At 46.0% G+C, this 17,725-nt stretch overlaps 1 protein-coding gene across 1 annotated transcript; it reads left to right on the top strand.

Annotated features, from left to right (window-relative positions):
* Positions 1-14,399: 14,399 nt before the first annotated feature.
* LOC147688773 (zinc finger MYM-type protein 1-like) lies at positions 14,400-17,165 on the top strand. The gene has a single exon (XM_086939824.1). It carries the CDS (start codon positions 14,400-14,402, stop codon positions 17,163-17,165), a length of 2,766 nt encoding a protein of 921 aa, XP_086795950.1.
* The last annotated feature ends 560 nt before the right edge of the window (positions 17,166-17,725 follow it).

Raw genomic sequence — 17,725 nt, 5'->3', positions numbered from 1 at the left:
GGGTGAGCTCAGACCTCTCCTGGTGTGGCTTGAGGCGGTTGACATGCAAAACCCGATGGGGTTGCCTTGGGGTCTTAAGATCCACCATGTAAGTGGACTGGCCCTTCTTATCCAGTATCTCATATGGGCCAGACCATCGGTCCTGAAGGGGGCTAAGCTCTCCGGGCTCCATGACCCACACCTTCTGTCCAATATCCAACTCCACATGATGAGCATTCCGGTCATACCACTCTTTCATGACCAACTGGCTGGCCTCCAAGTTGTCAGATGCCTCTTTCCACAGCTTGGCCATCTGGCTGCGGAAAGCCAACTTGTAGCTCACTACATCTTGGGGAAGCCTCCTAGGAGTCTTCACCCACCCCTCCTTCACCAAACTGAGAGGTCCCCTGACAGGGTGTCCATACAGAAGCTCAAAGGGGCTGAAGCCCACCCCCTTCTGCGGAACCTCCCTGTAGGAAAACAACAGACAGGGCAAGATGACATCCCACTTCTTCCTCAGGCAGACTCCTGATCATGCCTTTCAGGGTCGTTGAATCTTTCAACAAGCCTGTTGGTCTGGGGTTAATAAGGGGTGGAGAACTTGTAAGTTACCCCACACTCCTTCCACATGGCCTGCATATAGGCAGACATAAAGTTAGTTCCCCTGTCCGACACCACGACTTTGGGGAAACCCACCCGGGTAAAAATCCCCATCAGGGCCCACGCCACCGCAGGTGCAGTAATGGTCCGCAGAGGGATGGCCTCTGGGTACCGGGTGCGTGGTCCACCAGAACAGGATCAACCAGTGTCCAGAAGAGGTTGGCGGATCCATAAGCCCAACAACCAGTAGTGGTTCCAGGGGGACCTTCATTTGGTTCCTGTCTTCCCACTAGCTTGGCAGGTCACGCAAGTCCTGCAAAAGGTATCAGAGGAAATCCTTATCCTGGGTCAATAAAAGTGTGGGACTAGATGATCAAAAGTTTTATCTTGGCCCAAGTGTCCCGCTAGGGGAATCACATGAGTTAACTCCCAAAAAAAGGCCCAATAGCATTGGGGGACCACCAAGGCCCTGGATGACCCATGCACCAGAGCCATGGGCTCACTGTAAAGGAGGCCAATAAATGTGGTAATTTCCGGCAACATTTCCGGCTCCTTGGGCTTCGGCCTGTCGCCGCATGCCCTTAAGAGTGGGGCACTCCTCCTACGCCAGACAAAACTCCTCCCGGGTAGGCCCTCCTTCCACCTGCCATTCTACAGGGGTCAGCAAGTCCCCCACGGAAACAACTTCAACCTCCGTGGACTCCGGTGCGACCGCAGCAGGTGCCCCATCCATCTCACGGGGTCTGCTCTCCGAGGCGTTTTCCTTGTTAGCAGCTGGCTGGGCCATTGTCCAAGGCTCCAGCGTTGGTTGGTTGGTTGACAGTCAACTTGCATGGCAGGGCTTACTGCAACTCTCAGAAGGCCTGAAACCCCTCCCTACTCGAAGGGAACTTGGGCTACGGGGTAGTAACCCACACTGTTGTCAGCCATCACAACTGGGTGGAATACGTCAGGAATCACTTTCTCCGGGGGCACCAGCTGTCTCCTTACCATAGTCATGCTGGCACCTGTGTCCCTCAGAACCTCCACCCCCTGACCGTTAATGATGACCCACTGCCTATAGTTGGTGGTATTTGCGAGCACATGGGTCTTTGGGACCATCTCACTGTCTCCCAGGGATACTATGGTCAATCCTGCCCACTCACCCCCATTATCTAGGGGCAGCTCCTCCCCAGTGCTACACTAGCCAGCCCGGGGTTCTTACCTCCACTAGGGGCTGGGGTCCTTTTACGACACTGGGGAGGGGATCCCCCTTGTAGTACCCGGTTTCCCCACACTCATAGCACCGGACCGTTTTGGGCTGCTGACTTCTGTCAGGATAAGTAGGCTTTTGGTAGCCAGATTGGGGCTGGGATCCAAACCCTCTCCCTTGTGATCTGTTTTGGGGGCCTTTGGAGAACTCCTCCCTCTCTCTTCTGGGGAAACCCTGTCCACCAACCTTTTGGGGGTCCCCCGGATCCCCTGTTGGAAACCCTGGTACTGACCCAGGTGTCCGCCTCTTCTGCAAGCTCCCTCGGATCGATCAGCTTGCGGTCCACCAGGTGTTGGCGCAGCTCTGGAAAACATTTCTCGAGAAGGGGCTCTCTTAGGAACAAATCATACAGCCCTTCATAATCAGTTACCTCGCTGCCCCGTACACAACCCTCCAATGCTTTGCATGCGTAATCCAGGAAATGTACCCAGTTCTGTGTGGGAAGTTTGTGGCTATTTTTAAACATCTTGACTAACACTTCCCGCATGACAGGATAGTTTTTTCTGATCTGCCTTTTCTAGTGTAAGGAGTGTGTCTCTCCCCACCGGAGGCATGTACCTGTTCAGGCTAACCCCCCAATAATTCAAGGGGACCCCATGGGCTCTTAAAGACACCTCCTAGGCTGCTATTCCCTTATAAATAACATCCCCAACATTAAAACTGGCAACAACATCTTTAGGCATATGGAACTTGGACTCATGTGAAGCTTCAGGAGGTGCGCTGCCACCATTTGTTTTGCTGTTAGCCCCTATTTGTAGGGCCCTGATTTCCAGCTCCTTCAGGCTGAGCTCATGGAACAGTTTTCTTTCCTCCATAGCCAGCCTCTTCTCTTCATGCTCCTTATTGAACCTGGCAAGCTCTAGTTTAAGCTGTCTCTCCTCCCTCCTGTCCTCAAATTCTTCAAAAGACAAGCTCCGTACTGAGACACTACTGCCTGCCCTGGAACTCATTCCGGCCCCTGGCAATACACAATACATTGTTGCTAGTATCTATATGCAGTAGGTTCAGCTCTCCCGGAGCGTCATGCTCTAACCGCCCCTCGTCCCCTTTCCCTTCCGGGTGGGCCAATGCCCATGCTCTCAAGGATTTTTGAAGCTCCTCCCTCTTGGCGCCTCGCTTGAAGAACACCCCTTTCCCCTAGCAGAACTCCTTAAGCTGCGCCACCGTGTACGTTTCCAGGTTGGCCAGCTCAAAGTCCATCTTGCCAGGTAGGGCCTCAGCCATTCTCAGGGGAAACCACTGGGACATAGGCACAGGCTTTGAAAAAGAGCACTTGCAATCTGGCAGTCAGGGAGAATTATGAGCTTGTGTTACGTCAGGTGTAGGATTGTGGCGCACATTGAGTCACTGTAGGGTGCTGCACAAGCACAAGTCCTAATCCCACCGCTGAACACCAATGTTAGAACCAGGATCTCCAGTTGACCAGAGTCTGCACCTGTCACGAAGGCTAGGAACCACAGGAGTTGACGTAGGTTCCAACGCCCCTCCGCCCCAAGGGCCACCCGAAAGATACTCAAGGTAACCCCTAAGCGGGGGGGGGAAAGGGGAAGTGGATAAGAGAGAGAGAGCCCGCTCTAGACAGCGGGTGACAACCTTCAGTAAACTGTCGTCGTCATCACCTTAGTTCTTGTGGGCGTAATAGTAAATACCTGCAGATAAACAGAACATGTAACCACAATTCCACTAAATACTCTATTACTCTGACTTTAATTTAGAAATCTCTTACCCTTAGAACATGGGCTAAAACTTCTCCCTCGTAGTGATTGCTTGAATATTAATTTGCCTGAACCTGTGTAACACAGTATCATTAAGACACTATCCAACAGCTGATAATGGACTCAAATGCACACAATGTATCTCTTGTTACCTTTCGACTGACAGGCGATAGCTGGAATGAATCCAACTGTTGGAAAATTAAAATCTCTTGTACTTCAGATTTCTGTGAACACCTAACTATGAGTAAACTAAGGAGGCTTGGAAGAACACTGATAGTACGTACACTACGGAGTTCTCAATGAACAATAAATTTGTCTCTGAACAAGGAGTGCGAGACGCACCAAAAAGTCACACAAAATTCACAACCGGTGTGTCTAGCAGACGCTAAACGGAACACCGGAATACCTCGCTTGCTTTTCCCTCGTTGCACATGCGTTAATTCTTCACCGGCAAGAGTTTTGAACAGGAGTTTTCAGCTTGACTGAGGTCGTCAGGAAAAACGTGGCGCTCGCTGGAAGTTGACAGTTGAAGTGCGCAGTTCGTTAGTTGAACGTGCGCTTCGTTACAGCCAAAAAGACTAGACCGGCTTGTCGTTTTTAGCCGCGTCCATCTTTGACGGCCATTATTTAATGTCAGACCACTCATTTAAGTCATACATTATTTGGCAAACAACGGAGTAACTCGATGGTTTCTCCACCACTGAGGATATCTGGACTTTATTCTGAATAGTCGATTCTTCTTGCTTGGTTTTCTGAATGAGCTTACAATGGAGACAGAGGTCTTGACAGTACCTCCCTCCAAAGGGGGTTCTCCCAACTTGGGCTTCTTAGGATGTGCTTTATGGAAATTCTGAACCAATCTTGGGGCATGAATGCGAGAGGAAGGCTCCCAAGACCTTTCATCTGGACCAAACCCCTTCCATTCGACCAAATAGAACAGTTTGTTTTTTATCACTCTAGAATCTAAGATTCTACTAACCTCAAATTCCTCTCCTGACTCTACCATTACTGGTTGGGGGGTTGGCTTGAATCTAACATTCTCTGGATTCTTTTTTAGTAGGGATACATGAAATGTGGGATGGATTTTTAATGAGTTTGGCAAATGGATTTTAACTACCACGGGGTTTATAATCTTCAAGATTTTAAACAGGCCAATGAATCTAGGTTGGAATTTCCTATTCCCTTTTAACCGTAAATGTTTTGTGGACAACCACACCTGCTCCCCTACTTTCTACTCAACCCCTTTTCTTCTCTGCCTGGACCTTGTATGATGCCTTAGCTTTAATTAGATTTTTTATAGCCTTCTCATGGGACCTTCTCAATTCTCTTAACTCACTTGTAACAGCAGGTACATTGTTATTCTGGCTGCCCACAATCATCTTTGGGTGACGGCCTGAATTCAGATAAAAAGGGGTGTAACCAGTGGAATTGTGCACCGCATTGTTATAAGCAAATTCCGTGGTCCACAATAAGTCAGACCAGTTACAAACCTGTTCTAACAAATAGAGGCGCAAATATTGCTCCAACTCTTGGTTCAGCCTCTCTGTCTGACCATCGGTCTCAGGATGATAACTGGTTGAATATCGTGAATCGCCCCCTAAATTGTGCATGAATGTTTTCCAAAACTTTGACATAAATTGGGTGCCACGGTCAGATGTGATTACCTGAGGGATCCCATGAATCCGAATGATATGTTGATTAAATGCTTATACTAGCTGCATGGCTGTGGGTACTGATTTGAAAGGGATAAAATGGCCCATTTTTGAAAACGAATCCACCAGTACCAAAATCACTGTGTTACCCTGACTGGATGGCAAGTCGACAATTAAATCTAAGGATACTGTGTGCCAGGGATAAGGGGCGTTTGGCATGGGTTGTAGCAAACCTCGAGGAGCTTGACGGCTAGGTTTTCCCTCAATGCATAATTTGCACGTCGATACATACTGCCCTATATGAGCTGCCATGCCAGGCCACCAAAAATGCCTCTTGATCAAATCAGTAGTTTTCTTCACTCCCTTATTACCAGCCAAACGGTTGTCACGACAACCTCTCATTGCCTTCTCTTGCATTGCTTTAGTTGGCAGGTACAGCTTCCCTTCGTAGTAAGGCAAGCCATTAACAAGAGTCTTTTCATTCCCAGTCTGTCCACGCTTTAACTCATCCGAAGAACAAGTATTTTGTATTTCTTTTGCAAATTCTTCCAAATGGATAGTTCCTATAATTTTATCCAAGGGCACGATTGGCTCGGGGGCTGGTACATGAACTTCATCAAAAGAGTTCATTCACGACAGAGCTTCGGCCTTGCCATTTTTTGCACCAGGTTTGTAGGTTATCACAAAATCAAACTCTGAAAAGTACAGCGACCATCTTAATTGTCGTGGGGTCAGGGTTTTTGCAGATTTCAAAAATTGCAAGTTGCGATGATCCATGAATACAGTTACTGTATGTTTCGCCCCAAGAAGATAATGTCGCCAGTCTTGAAAAGCATCCTTGGCCGCTAACAGTTCTTTGTCTGCAATGGAATAGTTGTATTCTGGGTCCGACAGTTTCCTGGACCGGTATGCGACTGGGTGGAGTTGGCCAGTTTGTTTGTCTCACTGGGATAACACCCCACCAGTTGCAAACTCTGACGCATCAGTTTCCACAAAGAAAGGTTGATCTGGATCTGGGTGCATTAGAATTGGTGCAGTGATGAAGGCCTTTTTCAAGGTTCGAAAGGACAACTCTGCTTCTGGAGACCAATCAAACTTTTTCCCTTTCTTTAACAATTGAGTGATAGGTGCAACCTTGGTGGAAAAGTTAGGAATGAATCTTCGATAAAAATTGGCGAAACCAATAAAGCTTTGTATTTCCTTCACGCTTTTTGGGGACGGCCAATCCTGTATGGCTTGAACCTTTGAATTATCCATCGATACGCCATCAGCAGACAGAACAAACCCCAGAAACTCCACCTTCTCTGCATGAAATGAACACTTCTCAAGCTTGAGAAAAAGATGGGTTTCCAGCAATCTCTGTAGAATGGCCCTCACATGCTTGACATGATCTTCCAAACAATCTGAATATATCAATATGTCATCGATATACACCACGGCTATGCGGTCCAGAAACTCCCGAACGACATCATTGACGAAATTCTGGAACGCTGCTGGAGCGTTGCTCAACCCATAGGGCATTACTTGATATTCAAATAATCCGTACTTCGTCCGGAAGGCTGTTTTCCACTCATCTCCCTCTGCAACTCTTACCAAATGGTAGGCCCCTCGTAAGTCTAGCTTTGTATAGATTTTGGCCCCTTTTACCTGATCCAACAGTTGAGAGATAAGCGGCAATGGGTACCGGTTCTTGACAGTGACCTGGTTTAATGCTCTGTAATCAATGCATGTGCGCAAGGTTCCATCTTTCTTGGGTCGGAAAAATAGAGGCAACAACACAGGTGACTGAGACGGACGTATAAATCCTATCTTCGTGTATTCATCCAAATAGTCCTTTAAGTATGTGTTCTCAGCCTCTGTTAGCGCATATATGAGGCTACAAGGTAAGACTGCCCCAGCCTCCAACTCAATCTTACAGTCATACTCTCTGTGAGGCGGAAGCTTTTCCGCATTCTTCTTGTCGAACACACTTGCGAGGTCCTGATACTCCTCAGGAATTACCTGCAAATCGACAATGCAAATGTTTACTGGAAACTGAGCCAATTCTGTAGCTGGAGACCCTTCAGACTTTGGTTTTAACTTGGAACAACAATTATTTTGACAGTACTCTAAGGTCATTTTAACTGTTCTCCTCTCCCAGTCAATGACAGGATTGTGCTCCGTCAACCACGGTAATCCCAAAATCAATTGGAATTGTGGTGCATCGATCAGATTAAATCTAATATATTCTCGATGTCCCTGTAGTTCTTCCAGTTCCAAGGTTTCAGTTTCTTCGACTATAGGACCGGAAGTCAAATTGGTGCCATCTACAGCCTTCACCACCTCTATGTGCTTCTTCCGAATGGCCTTGACTCCAACCTCTTGAGCGTACTTCATGTCGCAAAAATTAACAGTAGCACCGGAGTCAATCATGACGGAGACTTTCTTGATTTCTTGCATTCCGAACCTTACAGAGAAAGAAACAGTCAAATGAGGCGCTGCTGACTGTAGTGTGTTGATCAACTGTTGTTGTCCTTGAGTTGACTCTTCAGAACATCCCATCTGGGCAACTCCGTTCACTGATGGGATCTGTCTTTTAACCCTTGATTCATCTTCGTTTTTTTCTGACATTCCCTTACAAAGTAACCAGAACCACCACAGTACAAACACAAATTGTTGGTTCTCCGCTTCTCTTTGTCTTCTTTAGTGGGCCCCTAATAGAACCAATTTGCATGGGTTCGTCCACGGAGCTAACTTCCAGTTTACTTCCTTCAGGCTTGATTCGATCAAGACGGGTACAAATGTTCTGTATTCCTTCTTCTTCTCTGACCACCTCTCGAACTGCCGATGTTCGATCTGCAGAACCAAATCTATCAACTCCGAAATATCCTGCGGTCGCTTAGAAATCTGCGCTAGTGCATCCTTTAATTCATCCTTTAGGCCCCGATAGAATATTGCCGAGCGTTTACTATCGGGCCAATCAGTCTCTACGATTAATTTATTGAATTGAGCAATGTAGGCTACTGATTCTTGATTCCCTTGTTTGAGGTCCAATAATTCATTATCGGTGGCTTGATTAGCGGTTCTTCGGTCAAATATTCTTAAGAACTCTTTCTTGAAAAGTTCAAAATCGTACAAGGCAGCATCATTACAGGAGACTGATGGCATGGACCAGGCGGCAGCATCAAAACTCAAATAGGACAGCATGAATGCGACTTTGGCTTGGTCCTCCTCAAAGACCACTGGTCTGCACAGAAAATGTAAAGCGCACTGGGTGATAAAAATCTGAGCCTTATGAGGATCCCCGTTAAATCTTTCTGGATTGGCTAAGGGAATGATGGGAGCTACTGAATGCACTACCTGAGTTGCTACCTCGGTCGCTGAACTATGTGTAAGATCCTGAGCTGGCAAAGGAGTAGTACCTGCGAGAATTTGTTCCATTTTTTGCTGCAAATGATGCGTTTGTTGCTGAGATTTTTTCACCTGATCTCTAAGGACTCTCTTCTCCTCCGCTGTTTGTGTGAGTTGGTTCTGTAACCCATCTAAGATTCCCGCTAAGGATTTGAGATCTATGACCTCGGCCATGTTGACTCAGGTGGTTAAAGGCACTTCAATCTGTCACGAAGGCCAGGAACCACAGGAGTCGGCGTAGATCCCAACGCCCCTCCGCCCCAAGGGCCACCCGAAAGATACTCAAGGTAACCCCTGAAGCAGGGGGGAAAGGGGAAGTGGATAAGAGAGAGAGAGCCCGCTATAGACAGCGGGTGACAACCTTCAGTAAACTGTCATCGTCGTCACCTTGGTTCTTGTGGGCGTAATAGTAAGTACCTGCAGATAAACAGAACATGTAACCACAATTCCACTAAATACTCTATTACTCTGACTTTAATTTAGAAATCTCTTACCCTCAGAACCTGGGCTAAAACTTCTCCTTCGTAGTGATTGCTTGAATATTAATTCGCCTGAACCTGTGTAACACAGTATTATTAAGACACTATCCAACAGCTTATAATGGACTCAAATGCACACAATGTATCTCTTGTTACCTTTCGACTGACAGGCGATAGCTGGAATGAATTCAACTGTAGGAAAATTAAAATTTCTTGTACTTCAGATATCTGTGAACACCTAACTATGAGTAAACTAAGGAGGCTTGGAAGAACACTGATAGTACGTACACTACGGAGTTCTCAATGACAATAAATTTGTCTCTGAACAAGGAGTACGAGATGCACCAAAAAGTCACACAAAATTCACAACCGGTGTGTCTAGCAGACGCTAAACGGAACACCGGAATACCTCGCTTGCTTTTCCCTCGTTGCGCATGCGTTAATTCTTCACCGGCAAGAGTTTTGAACAGGAGTTTTCGGCTTGACTGAGGTCGTCAGGAAAAACGCGGCGCTCGCTGGAACTTGAAAGTTGAAGTGCGCAGTTTGTTAGTTGAACGTGCGCTTCGTTACGGCCACTGTGCGCGCGGTCAAAAAGACTAGACCAGCTTGTCATTTTTAGCCGCGTCCATCTTTGACGGCCATTATTTAATATCAGACCACTCATCTTAGTCATACATCGTTTGGCAAACAACAAAGTAACTTGATGGTTTCTTCGCCACCGCGGATATCTGGACTTGATTCTGAATAGTCGATTCTTCTTGCTTGGTTTTCTGAATGAGCTTACAATGGAGACGGAGGTCTTGACAGCACCCTGGTTCAAATAGGGACCTCTGATTCTGACAAGGTAGCTTGGCACGAGGCAGGTAGGCACGCATGAGGCAATGTGTAAAGTGATTGTGCAGCACACATCCACCCTGACACGGTAAAGCACACACAAAAAGACACTACACCAGATGTTTATATGAAAACAAAGGTATCTTTATCTACATCTTCGGCAAGATCCAAAAATATGGCAAGTATATTCCATGCACAGTAAAAGGTTTCCAGGGCCAAAAAGGGTCTTTATAAGGCTCTCTGTATGTTTGTCACAAAATTGAGCTTGTGGGGTCTGTATCTCCCCAGTCACCTGCAGTAGATTAAACACTGTTCCCAGGAGTTATGAGTATGAGGCACTCTGCATCCAGGGTAGAACAGTCCCTTAAGAAGCATAGTTTAAACACGTTCACAGTCTGTATCAGCCTGTGTCACTTTCACTCTGCCGAAAGATCCCTAGACAAGAAGGCGCGTAGCGGATATACTGTTGTTCGGTCTTCCTTTTAATGCAGAATGGGCAATGCGCTTTAAAGGCTGTGGTGATGAGGTGACTAGACCCTAAAAGAATCACATTGCGCCAAGGCAGAGATTACGTTTTAAATTGCCCCTGGTAATTCGAAGAATGGTCGCACCGTCCCCGGCCCGCAGTCTGCTTTTAGCAGGAATGTCCCTCAGAGCGAAGCAGTTCATGTGAACAAGCCCGGTCTCAACATGGAGGTTTCCGTACGCCCGGCCGGTCAACAATAAGTTTCAAATAGCCCCCACAGTACTGGGAAAGGCGGGTGATGGTGCCGGTGCGGGCCCCTCAGTTCTCTGGGACGCTCAATCCCCGATGCACTGCACGAGGGAGACACGGGACAGTCCTTCCAGCCCCGATCACGGTATCCCCGGCTAGATGCTGACACCAGCAGGGCGCGCCTCATTGGAGTCCCGGTTGCCAGACGGCGCCTGGCTTCCGCACGGCTTCCCCACTGGTAATAGTTAACCCCTTGCGGACTCGGGGCTGGAAGCGGTGATGTTGGGGAGTTTTCAAGCCGATCAGCAGCCAAATGCAGTTCTCCACACAAAGCGATGCGGGGGTGTTTTTAATGAGGCACTCAGCCCGGGCCAGTGACGGTGATTCCGGGAACACAACGCGTGCAGTTCAGTTAAGGTCCCGGGTGGCGGCGGTGAGTCCTGGGCAACAGCACTTCCTCTCCTCCACAGCTCTTGCACTTTCCAGCACACTTAGCCCCCTGGCGGTGGCGGTGACTCCACAGGCACACTGCACTTTTTCCTCACAGCACTTTGCAGTGCCTCAAGAGCCCTGGGCTGCTCCGGTGATTATCAGGATGACAGCCCTTCAGTCCCTTCACAGCGCTTAGACAAAAGTCACTCAGATGTCAGCTGCAATGCACAACATATTCTGATGTTTTTCCATAGCTACATATTCAAGGTTCATGCTGTAGTCATCTACTTGAAGCATGTGAGTACTTATATGTCATTAAGCAGCTTACCTTGCCACAATGCTACAAAAATTGAGCACATGAGAAGACAGGGAACAATGGTGGAAAGAGTAGTTGGCCACATCACATTGTCCAAATATAGAATTTTCCATTTCAGCCTGTTGTAGGTCTGGGGTAGACCAGTAATCAAACATTCTGATATACAACAGGTATGAGACAGGCTAATTGTATAAATAAGTATCAGTGACAGGTGTAGATGCAATGCTCTGATCCTCAATGATTTCCATATCATGCAAGTGTGTACATGTAACCTCAGTCCGGTCGTACACATCACAAGCATCCCTTTTTTGGTCGAGCAAACAGCCATTGCGCTGTTGCTTAGTGACCTGTTGTTTATGCTTTAGGAGTTGAACTCCGCCCATTGCTTGGTGAATGCTTTTTATTGGTCTCTGTAAGTGTCCTTTACAAATACTTGTTTGCCAATGGGCAATCCTCCCTATTTGTCCCTCCTCTTCGTTTCCGGTTATTTCAAATGCTGCCCCGCCCAAGTACTATATCCTTATGCTTTAGGTGCTTATGACTTTGTTTAGAGACTACTTTTCTTCTTCTGGTGTTTCCCTGCCTCAGCTCCACACGTGCTTTACCTCTGCTGCGCTTTCGATTTGTAGAAGTATTGTGAAAATGATCCAAACAGACATATGCAAAGTAGATAAATCACAAGGAATTATGTTCTTGAATTTTTATGACATTCTTAACAGTCCAGGTTTATGGCAACTATATTGTAAGTTCAGTCTATTGCCGATCACTTTAATGTTATTGGCGGAGCTTGTGAGACATTTCGGTGACATCACACTCAAATGCGGTTGGCTGCCTGCTGGCATAGGGGAGAGACGCCATTGCTATTTCTTTGTTAAAATGAAAAAGTGTTACTAAGAGCGGAGGTGGGCTATGTGAGTATTTCTCTCCTTTAACTATGTCCAGGCATTTTTCCATTCTCTTGTTGCCCAGTATATAAATGCTGATATCTCACGTGCATTTGCAATGCAAGCTTGTTTACCTTGTGGCCACATCCATATAGAATCACACTGTGAGTATTCCCCGACACCTTTAAATAGGGCAATGTACAAATACAAAGCTACTACTCGGCTCGGGATGAAAGTCTGAGATTTAAGGTGCATTTGTGGGAGCGTCCGGTGTTTGAGGGGGTATTTTCAAGCAATTTCTTGAATCATTTGTGACGCCCACATTTATGTCACCCGTGTCTAGTTACTGTGTCTGACTATGTCTGTGTGTTGTGGATATGCATGTTAGACCTTGGATATATGCCTGCGCCATGTGTGATCATGTCTATATGTGTGCTTTTTCTGTGTGTCCAAGTCGGTGTGTCTACTGTCTATGCACTGTCTTTTTACGTGGGAGGCAGGGTCGGATTGGCAAGGCGGGCATTCGGGAAACGGCCGAAGGGCCGTTGTCTCAGTGCCCTCTGTGGGCCGGTTTTTTTCTCCCCTTTTTCAGTTCACAGAGAGTGCTCTCTGCTATCTGCTCTCTGTGAACTTGGGAAGGGGAGATAAAAACGGCCCACAGAGCGCACGGAAACAGAGACAGAAATGAAAGCGCTTCACTGTGTGCCATGCAGAGATTATTAGCTGTGGCCTCACTTCACCCCCTGCCCCTGAAAAGCAATCACGCCAAGGGTGGGCTGGGGAGCGGTGATTGTCTGTGAAAATCGGCCTCCCTGGGGGCCAGGTGTTGCTCAGGCCTTGAGCCATTTCCACCTCGGCCCCCCTGGGGCCCACGCAGCCGAGAAACGGTGTTAATCTTAACACCTCGCCCACAGCCCCTCAGATTCAGGGCACAGTGGGCGAGGAAGAATGGGTCTGGCTGTGGGGGCTAGGTGATGTTTTGAACTCCCACCATCTTCACCTCAGCCTTCCCCTGTCTACCATTGTGCTCCCCTGCCAAGACATTGCCCTGGGGCCTGGAGGGCTGGGGAGGGTTGATTAATTTACTAATTGCAGGGGCCATACTGCTGTTCATGTGCTCTTGAGCTAAGTAGGTTAGTAATAGCAGGGGCTTCCCTTCTTTTCAGGTGCTCCTGCACTGAAGTTCTTGAATAATTTTGTGACAGAAAGGGGCCTTGCTGTTTTTTTAGTTGCTCAGCATGTAGGCCATTGTCACCTTGGGCCTGTGTCCTGCGCAAGAACAGTATCCTCCCACTTTCATTCCTTATCTTTGCATAGGCATAGGTGGCCTAACGCCAGAGTTGCAGAGATGGGGATTCAAGTTTGAATCCCAGGGTCTGCTCAACAGCCTGTGATTCTGGGCAGATCACTTCCTCGCCCAGGCCCTTAAATAAAAAATCAGATCATGTGTACTGTAATTGGTACTCATGAATAGAACTCAAATAGCCTTTGTCTTGGGCTGAATTTACACTACATAAAACTGTCAAATGGTAAGAAAATTATAAAAAATAACCATTTGTTCATGCTTTATGATTCTGCAAAGGGACCATGATAATTAAAGAGGACACTTTATAAAAACATGTCCATATTTTTAACACAGCTTTTCCGATACAACATTTCCATTTCATTCCCCTTAGTGCTTCACTGTCTGGTTGTCTTATGCTGTGGAGGCTGCGCTCTGACCCCTAAGTCATTCGGCACCTCTTGCTGAGTGCACCATTCTACTTCTATGTTCTTTTTGTTATTCTGGGAGAGTCTAAGCTTGCCCTAAGATAACATTTCATAGTATTCATAATGCACAATGTGATACCAACAACTTGGCATTAATACTGGTTTCGTATCTTAATCAGATCATGTGATCCTAGGCAATTGTTTTATTTCACTTTCCGACCTCTTTCTTCATCACATATGAAGAACTCGAAATACATGACATCTGTATGGGTGCTGTACAAAACCTTCTCCTGTGTGAATGAATGACACAAACAGGATGTTTTATGTTGTCTAGGCAAAGAAGTGGAACAGAGGAAAAGAAAAGGGGGTGCTGAAAAATTACGAGAGAAGAAAAGAAGATGGCTTGAAGAAGAAGTGAAAGAAAACAAGAACATTTTCAACATGTTTACAACGCAGACCAAAAAGCTGTATCACAATGCCTGTACTACAGCAGCGGGTCCTCTCTCTTTAGGTGCAAATGTTTTGGCCATTACTTTGACAGAAGACTCCACTTGCAAGCAAATGATAGAAGAACATGATTGTGAAAGAATGGCAGATATGTCAGAGGAAGCAGGAGTCCTGTCTATTGATGCAACTAAAGGTGTCACTGGCGAGCAGGACTTACAAATCAGTACTTCTGCAATACTTGGAACAAATGTGGATGAAGCAACCGAATCTAGTGCAAAGGCCACTCCAGCAGACAAAGAAACCAAATCTACTGTGTCAGGGAGATCTGCATCCATCTTATTACATTTGCCAGAAGCTGGGATCCAAGATAAGACGGATACTCAAGGAAAGGACCAGACACAGTTAGTTGACCTTTACTTTCAACGGCCAACGCATGACCAGCTTTCTGCATTCTTTCACTATCACCCAATCCAATCTTCCAAAAGTCAACAGTTCAATGGGCAGTTGGCATTCATGAGGAAAGATGGGAGTACGCGACACTGGTTAAGCTTTTCAAAAATCCAAAAAGCTTTCTTTTGCACAGTTTGCTTGGCATTTAGCAAATGTGAAGAAAGTGGGCCTTTTATTCGAGGGGTGAAAAACTTTAGGCACGTGTACATGCGCATTACAGAGCATGAGGCATCCCAATTCCACAAAAGATGCACTGATTCGTATATGATGACAATTTCTGGAGTTGACATAACCACTCTCCTCTTCTCTCGGCAGACAACTCGTGCAGTACAAGTCAGAAAGAGGAGAGAAATATTGCAGCGTGTGGTTGAAGTTATTAAACTGATTGGTAAAAGGGGGCTTAGCTATCGGGGGAAATCAGAGTCTGTGTCTGAGTTGGATAATGATTTAATGGATCATGGGAACTTTCTGGAGCTCATCCTTCTGCTGTCAAAATATGACCAACCTCTTAAACAACACATTGAGTCTCTCACTTCCAAAGCAAAACAGAAAGGTGGTCGTGGTGCATCTGTGACATTCATGTCAAAGACCACAATTGGTTATGTAATAGAAACAATTTCCAAACTGATAAAAAGACACATTGCTAAAGAAATAAACGATGCAGGTATGTACTCAATCCAGATAGACTCAACTCAAGATATAAGTATTACTGACCAGTGTTCCATTATCATCCGATATGTCACAGACACTGTACATGAACGCCTAATAGCAGTCAGAAATTGCACTTTGTCAACTGGAAAAGGATTGTTCGAGTTGGTACAAACTGCAATTCAACAAAATGGTCTTGACATAGCTAAGTGCATTGGAAATTCGACTGATGGTGCTTCCAACATGCAAGGCCAGTACAATGGACTCAGTACTTGGCTAAGCAAAGAATCTCCAAATCACATACACGTCTGGTGTTATGCACATGTGTTAAACCTTGTCCTTATTGAGGTGACCCAAGCATCTACAGCGTCCACCTCTCTCTTTGGACTGCTACACTCTTGTGCAGTCTTTCTCCGGGAGTCATATAAGCGGATGGATGTGTGGCGTGAGCTGGCAAAGGATAGCCGGACAGTCCAGATCATTGGAGAAACAAGATGGTGGGCAAAAGATGCTGCTCTCAAGAAAGTTTTTGGCTCTTTCAATAACCCTGCCAATGCTATGTTTATTGATTTGGTCAAAGTCCTTCATAAGATTTCATCTGACAATCTTAGATTTATTCCAAATGTACGGTGCCAAGCCTTACAATTTGCTGAGGGACTATGTAAATTTCAAACAGTCCTAACAGCCCAATTGTATCTTCGCATTTTCGCTTCAACCACACCACTGTCTAAGTATCTCCAAACAAGTGGAATGGAAATCCTGCAAGCACAGAGAATGGTGTCAGACACTGTAAAACTCCTTGCCACAGATTCCCGCAATTTTGATGCTGTGTACTCTGCTGCCACAACATTTTCAGAGTGGGCCAACAAAGGTTTAGCAGAAAGGAACTGTGACCAAGAAGTACAAACAACACTTCCAGAAGGGAGATTGTCCTTTAAAAAGATGCCTGGGATGAGCACAAAGGATGAGCCTATAACCCTAGCTAAAGATCTATTTCGTATTGGGGTGCATAATACAGTAATGGACCAAGTTATTCAAAGTCTGACCACTCGTTTCAAGACACACTTCACTTTGGCAGCAGATATAGCATGCCTAGACCCAAAGAACTTCAATCAGACTCTCCCAGGTAATGCTCTTGTGAGACTTTGCTCCTTGTTGCAAAACATAGATAGCTCAATAAATGTGCAGACTTTGCAGGAAGAACTTCAGGATTTTGCTGCTAAATGGTCAAATTTAAAAAGGACACTACCTGAAGAGTACGACAGAGAAGACCAGATTAATGAAGACAAACCACTTCAAGTAGAAGAATTTGACAAAAAACCTGAGGCTGGGCCAACAAAGTGCAATACTTGCCGTGACTGTGCTGTCTGTTGTTACTCTATCTTGAAAAAATACCTTCTTTTCAGCAGTGCCTATCGGCATTTGTATTTGGCATACAAATATGTCTTGACCTTATCCTGTACACAAGTAGCCTGTGAGAGAAGTTTTTCCAAACTGAAGTGCATCAAAACCCGCCTAAGAAACCAAATTGGTCAGGAAAACCTTGAAGCCTTTATGCTCATGTCAGTTGAATGGAATGTGCTGTCTCAGTTGAAAACTGATGACATTATTGACTTCGTTGCAAAAAAAAGTGCATTGCTGCAGGATCTTTTGATTGAGTAATCCTCAGTCTCCCCATGGCCCAGACTTTAAGGCAGCAACAGATATGAATAAAACTGTGTTTTTTGTATATAGACATCACCTGCTGACTGTGAAATAAATGTATGACTAGATTGTACAGATACATTTTTTCAGCATTCTTTACACCCCAGACTGCCTTTTCCTCGTTTGTGAATTCTTACTTTTGTTATTACATGTTCTATTCCCAGAGATTCCAGTCTTACCCTTTCTCCTTGACTTTGTACTAGATTTCTGGTTTATGTGATGATTAGAGTCTAGGACATAGCTGGTTAGGAAAGAGTATCCAACGACATTGTGCAGGGCGTTAAGACTGCAAGTAAGTATTCAGTTATCTGAACTGCAGTGCTCCTAGTCTTTACCAATGTTACTTGCTCTGTAAGCTTTAAAAGCTTAATTTACTAAATATTTGTCTACAAATTAGACCTCAAAGAGTAACCAAATGGTGTTTCATGAAAGGGCATGCCCCTCGAATGTGGGCCACGCCCCTTAAATATAGGCCACGCCCCTTACATGTAGGCCACGCCCCTTAAATGTAGGCCACG

The sequence above is a fragment of the Lissotriton vulgaris genome, chromosome 10, assembly GCF_964263255.1.
Source record: "Lissotriton vulgaris chromosome 10, aLisVul1.2, whole genome shotgun sequence".
NCBI lineage: Eukaryota > Metazoa > Chordata > Amphibia > Caudata > Salamandridae > Lissotriton > Lissotriton vulgaris.
The sequence above is the reverse complement of the archived record's forward strand: the minus strand, read 5'-3'. Positions and strand labels throughout refer to the sequence as shown.